Source organism: Brassica oleracea, chromosome C3 (genome assembly GCF_000695525.1).
Source record: "Brassica oleracea var. oleracea cultivar TO1000 chromosome C3, BOL, whole genome shotgun sequence".
In the NCBI taxonomy this organism is placed as follows: Eukaryota; Viridiplantae; Streptophyta; class Magnoliopsida; order Brassicales; family Brassicaceae; genus Brassica; species Brassica oleracea.
The window spans coordinates 29,580,256-29,586,460 of NC_027750.1; the positions used below are offsets into that span (position 1 = coordinate 29,580,256).

General features: G+C 33.0%; 1 protein-coding gene across 2 annotated transcripts; it reads right to left on the reverse strand.

Annotated features, from left to right (window-relative positions):
• Window positions 1-869: 869 nt before the first annotated feature.
• On the reverse strand, window positions 870-1,754 carry LOC106333852. 2 transcript variants are annotated; one of them, XM_013772243.1, is made up of 4 exons: window positions 1,637-1,754; window positions 1,439-1,526; window positions 1,122-1,344; window positions 870-1,067 (listed from the first exon to the last, which is right to left on the reverse strand). In XM_013772243.1, the coding sequence occupies exons 1-3, from the start codon at window positions 1,708-1,710 to the stop codon at window positions 1,138-1,140; spliced, it is 369 nt and encodes a 122-aa protein (XP_013627697.1). In that variant the 5' UTR covers window positions 1,711-1,754; the 3' UTR covers window positions 870-1,067; window positions 1,122-1,137. The 2 variants fall into 2 exon arrangements, with proteins under 2 accessions (XP_013627697.1, XP_013627696.1); XM_013772242.1 differs by having other exon boundaries at window positions 870-1,344.
• Between the last annotated feature and the right edge of the window lie 4,451 nt (window positions 1,755-6,205).

The following is a 6,205-nucleotide window of genomic DNA, read 5'->3' on the forward strand; positions in this document are numbered from 1 at the left end:
GCAAAATTAATTAGTTTATATATATTAAATTTAAACTAATCATTTGCATAGGGTAATAGGATATATGACTCACATAACTACGAAGCCACGCAGCAAATCCGTTATCTCTAAGTTGTCGAAGCTCATCTTCTGTTGCATGCCTGTGAGTCATACGCAACTCCGCCATATATACACTATATACAAAAATATTATCAATATGAAATAAATTATTGAATATTAATCTAACAATAAATGAATAAAGAGAATGAAGAGAGAATGAAGTGTGAATGAGTTGAATGAGGAGGGGTTGTATTTATAGGAAATTGCTTACGGACCTCCGACGACTTTCCGACGAAATTCCGACGGATGTAAAGCAGTCCGTCGGAATTCCGTCGGAATTGTCCAATCTCAAACGGCTATACAACGGTCATATATATTTGTCGGCAACGGTCACATAGTTCGTCGGAATTCTGTCGGTATTTTCCGACGGAATTCCGACGACTTTGCTCTTAATTGGAATATCGTCGGAAATTCGTCGGAATATACCGACGGAATTCCGACGACTACAACGGTTACATTTTTTATCGGAATGTCGTCGAAAAGTCGTCGGAATTTTCCGACGAACCATATTTCGTCAGAATTCCGTCGGAAATGGCCGACGGAATTCCGACGACTTAATTTTTTTGGATTTGGTCGGAAATTTGTCAGTATTCCGTCACAAATGTCCGACGACCTTGGTGTCCGTCGGAACCTCCGTCGGAATTCGATGTGTTTTCTTGTAGTGAAAAGATATTGCATATGTATTCTCAGTATTAGCAAAGAATTCAACTGTCAAGATAGTGCATCAACTACTTCAAGGTGTGTATGTTTACATATTTTCTAACCTCGAATAAACGAACAAACTCATAACTCATTACATGAGAAATGCGAAACTCATACATGAAAGTATCATGTGAAACAAACTAATACAAGTGATCCAGTTTATAAAACTCCTATATCTTGATTTTAAAAAAAACTCGAAATTTATCGTCGAGTATCGGGAAAAATGACAAAAGAGAGAAACACGAGCTAGATTCTTCTCAACCCAAATTTAAAAAAAAAGAAAAGATTCCTTTTTTGTTATGATAGAAGAAAAAAAGTAAATTAAATAACTTGGGTTTAGGAATTATGGGAAGAGGAGGAAGAGGTGGAGGTGTAAGTGTAACTGTAAGGTGCAAAAGATTTGTTTCTTTTCTTCCTCTTCTCCAAAAAACTCTTCACGGATCTCTTCAAAGAAAACCCTAACGGTGATTCCAGTCTCATCGGCGCTAACTCTAACGCCGTTATTCCACGCTCCTTGCTCGCCATCTCTATTATCGCCCTTATCTTCGTATTTCATTATTGTATTTATGATCAGTCATTACTCAGTAATCAAGAAAAAGATAACAACATATATAAGAGAATATAGAGATGATTCTACCTGAAACTCTACGAGATCGTGTTCACGTACTTTCCCATTATAGAATACATTGATCTCCTTAGGTCTTATGATTAAAGATTGATTAACCCTATACAGCCATTTTTCAAAGCGAATTAAGAGGTTCAGATCTTGAAGTGGGGTTGAACGTGAATTAAAATTAAATTTAAACGAGGTTGGATCTGAATAAAAAAAACTTACGTCGAATCTCGGCGACAAGGTTGAAGCGAAGAGGTCACTGGAGATAGCCCGAGATCTAAGCTACAATACTTCATGATTCTCTGCGTAAAGATTCTTGCTTTGGTCGCTTTGTGGGAGTTAAGAGGTAGAAACACTTGCATAGAAACTATATATAAGAACGTATACTATAAGAGCAAGATTAATCCGAAATTCTTAGGATAGAATTCTTAGCGGAAGTTAAGAAACTGGTTCTTAATTTTTAACTGAAAAAGCTAAGAACCGGTGTTCTTAAATAAGGACTTTAAAAACCGGTTCTTAGTTTTTTTAGTTAAAAGTTAAGAAACAATTTCTTAATTTCCGATAAGAACTTCACTCAAAGAACTCCGAGTTAATTATGGTCTAAGAGTTCTGAACATTTGATCACGTGCTTCTTGATTTCAATACGAATTGGAAAATAATATTTTATAAGAAAAATAAGAAGAATAAAATCCGTACGAATTTTTGAGTAACTTGATGGTGACAAAAAAAAAGAGTAACTTGATGGTCCGTGGTGTGTTTCAGTTTTGTTTTTCCTTAAATTTTTATACGTACTCGATGTGGACCTGCTGTATGCATTTTCTTGTATAATATAATAATGTAAATAATTGGGTTGGACCTTAGAGCATGATTATTGAGGGGTTTTTAAGATGAGATTTTTAGCGGAATATAAGAATCCATCTCTTAACTTTTAACTAAAAAAATTAAGAACCGGCTCTTAAATATCTTATTTAAAAATCGGTTCTTAACTTTTTTAATTAAAAATTAAGAGACGGGTTCTTATATTCCGCTAAAAATTTCACTCTAAGAACCCTCCAATAATCATGCTCTTACAGAATTCTGTGTATATTATATGAATTGAAAATTTAATTTTTTGGATTGTTAATTAGGCTTGTTAAATCAATGTATTTTGTTTTCTTTTAATTTATATGATTAGATATAGTTCTATATATTATTATGCATAACACATATATACACGTCAGTGTTGTGTTATTAAATTAAAATTATGCGTTTGAAACTATCCAAAACAATAGAGTTTTCTTTAAGAAAAAACTATCCAAAAATATCAAAGATAAACTTAGGAACTTAACTTTTATTTAGATTTGTGAAAAGATCAATGGACCCATGCAATGTTTGTGCCATGTGGGGCTTGGAATCGTTTGGTTAATATACTTTCCATAAATAGAAAATGGATTCCCAAATGAGGCTGATGAGTTCCTTTACTTTTTTCTGGTTTATTGCATATTTGCACTATGGATTTCGGGCCGGCCCTAAAATTTAGGGAATCATAGGCCATATATTAAAATTTTCAATTAATTTTTTTTTTTTACAAATATCGAGAATTCAAAAAAAAAAGAGAATCTATATCTATGTAGTTTTTTAAAAAAAACGAGAGCCTAAAGCTAATGATTCATTCGGCTTTGTCCAAGATCGGTCCTGAATCATTCCTTCTTGTTCATTTATAAATTTTGTTAACCAAAAATTTTCTACCTTAATTTGTCTATTACTGAACTCAACAAACCATACATGTCTTTTTGTTTTAAGATATCTAACTATCTAGTTTACCAGTATAACACACATAGTCTCTGTAGATTATACATGAGATAACTTCGTTTGGTATACTAGAAAAATGGCAAACCATAAACGTAAACTAAATTGTACATAATGTTTCAGTAAATTGATTTGAAGATGAACAATATATACACGTTTATCTTAGAATACTGGTGACTAGAATGAACATAATTGATCGCAGGAATGTAATAACAAGACAATCAATATGTAAGAGAATATATACGTCATAACTGAATCCAAAGTGAGATTAAAGGGAAAAAGCTAGACTAAAGTTAAAGGTAGGTAGGTACAGAGAAGTTGGCATTAGTGGATGAATTAGACACGTGAAACATGTTTTGCAGTCTGTTCACAAGTCACAAGTCACAAGTCACGTGTTCGTCTTTTTCTTCGTTGAAAACAAAAAGAAAGAAAGATAAAAGACATGAACGTGGTTATGAACTTGGAAGTGGACACATGGGAAATTAATGCGACTTTGATCGAAATATGTAACTGAAAAGACGTGTGAAGGATTTTGATGTTTAGTTTGCTTTTAGTAATTACGACACTGACCATTTCGCCCACGACATCATAGCATGACCTTACGAGGTGGTACGCAACACTAACTCATGTAATAAGAGAGGATGATTTGAACTTTTTTCTCGTACTTCCTAGAGGTGGACGCAAGGCGGGTACTTATTTTTTTATTTATACTTGATATTTGACTTACTTTGAACGAATAATGGATTTTTTCGACTTGTACTTGATTTGTCGGAAACGAGTACTTGTTATTTTGAGTACTTGTCCAAAAATATGTTACTTGCAAGTTACTTGTCTTATTCGATTACTTGGTACTTACAAGTATTTATTAATTACTTGTATATATTTTCAAGTTTTTAAAAATTACTTGATAGATAATATCTTACGATAGAAGGTTATGAAGTTTGTTTTATTTACTCGACTTGGTAAAAACACGAGAGTTATTTTAAATACAATATTTGCACCTAAAAAAAAAGAAAATAGAATTTGATAAGAAATTAAAAAAACAAAGAAATATTTGTTTAGGGCTTTGGTTTTTATGGTTTAGGTATCATTTTTTTAGTCGTAAAACAAGTAACGATTAATATCAAGGCGAGTCGTAACTTTTTTGTGATACTTGTTACTTGTCTTGTACTTCTAAGTAGCAAAACTCAACGACTTGATACTTGACTTTGCAACGACGAGTACTTGAAAAAACGAGGCGAGTACGGGTCAAGTAGCGGGTATAAGGCAAGTAACGAGTATTGGTGCCCAGCCCTAGTACTTCCTCCATGTTTTATGAAGAGTGTTATTTTAACATTTTATACATATTAAGCAAAAATTTGAAATGGATTATGTTCTTATTAATTACACATATTTAATCAATAGTATTATAGATAAATAAAATTATTTATAAAGTCAATGCATTTTCTAATTAATATTAAATTTAAAGTATGCATAAATTGAATTGAAATTCTAAAATGACATTTTAATATATTTTTTGTTAAACAGATTGAGTAGCCTATTATTTATTCAAGAATTACAATTTACTCATGTTATTTAACCCATAATTTTACTGGAGGGTTGTAATTAAACAGTACTAGTAAGTAGCAAGAGTTTATTGTAGTAACATTATTAGTATCCTTACTCAGCTATCCTTACTAATGTATATACTTTTGTGGACTTACTGATAACTCTTTTTGGGGATGATCGAATGCAACTAAAGCAATTCCTCCTATCTATTTGTTCTGTTGTCTGGAAGTCATGTAAAACGTGGAGTTGCTTTGTATAACAAAGCCTCCTTTTGGGTGTTAGTTTATGGCGGGAAGTTTGTGTTTGGGCTTATGGGTCCCAATCTCTCAAATCAAATGGCGTTAGATAAGGAGTGTTAAATAAGACGGGGCCAATGAGTTTTATTTTGTGTGTGTGTGTGTGTGTGTGTGGTGTGTGTGCAAAACCTTTCTCAACAACAAAAAGAAATCCCCATGAGGAAATCATTTACTACATATTATGATTAATGTAAGCGTGAGCAACATTTTAATACTGGCCCTTGTATATGTGATTGAATTTAATATTTGCTTTGAAATAACTTATAATTTATAGTATCGGGAAATTTAAATAAGAGTAGAATTCAATACCCGTAGGAAGCAAATAACACTTAATATGAGAGAAAGAGTTTATTATAAGGAAGAAGAAGAAGATGTAATTGTGTACAAAAGAGTGAGATGAGTGATGGTATTTATAGTGAGCAACAATACATAAAATATCAAAGATGGTGCTTGATTTGGTAAATGAGTGGGTGATCATAGTGCTTGATGAGTAGATGATCATAGTGCTTGATGAGTAGATGATCATAGTGCTTGATGAGTAGATGATCATAGTGCTTGATGAGTAGATGATCATAGTGCTTGATGAGTAGATGATCATAGTGCTTGATGAGTAGATGATCATAGTGCTTGATGAGTAGATGATCATAGTGCTTGATGAGTAGATGATCATAGTGCTTGATGAGTAGATGATCATAGTGCTTGATGAGTAGATGATCATAGTGCTTGATGAGTAGATGATCATAGTGCTTGATGAGTAGATGATCATAGTGCTTGATGAGTAGATGATCATAGTGCTTGATGAGTAGATGATCATAGTGCTTGATGAGTAGATGATCATAGTGCTTGATGAGTAGATGATCATAGTGCTTGATGAGTAGATGATCATAGTGCTTGATGAGTAGATGATCATAGTGCTTGATGAGTAGATGATCATAGTGCTTGATGAGTAGATGATCATAGTGCTTGATGAGTAGATGATCATAGTGCTTGATGAGTAGATGATCATAGTGCTTGATGAGTAGATGATCATAGTGCTTGATGAGTAGATGATCATAGTGCTTGATGAGTAGATGATCATAGTGCTTGATGAGTAGATGATCATAGTGCTTGATGAGTAGATGATCATAGTGCTTGATGAGTAGATGATCATAGTGCTTGA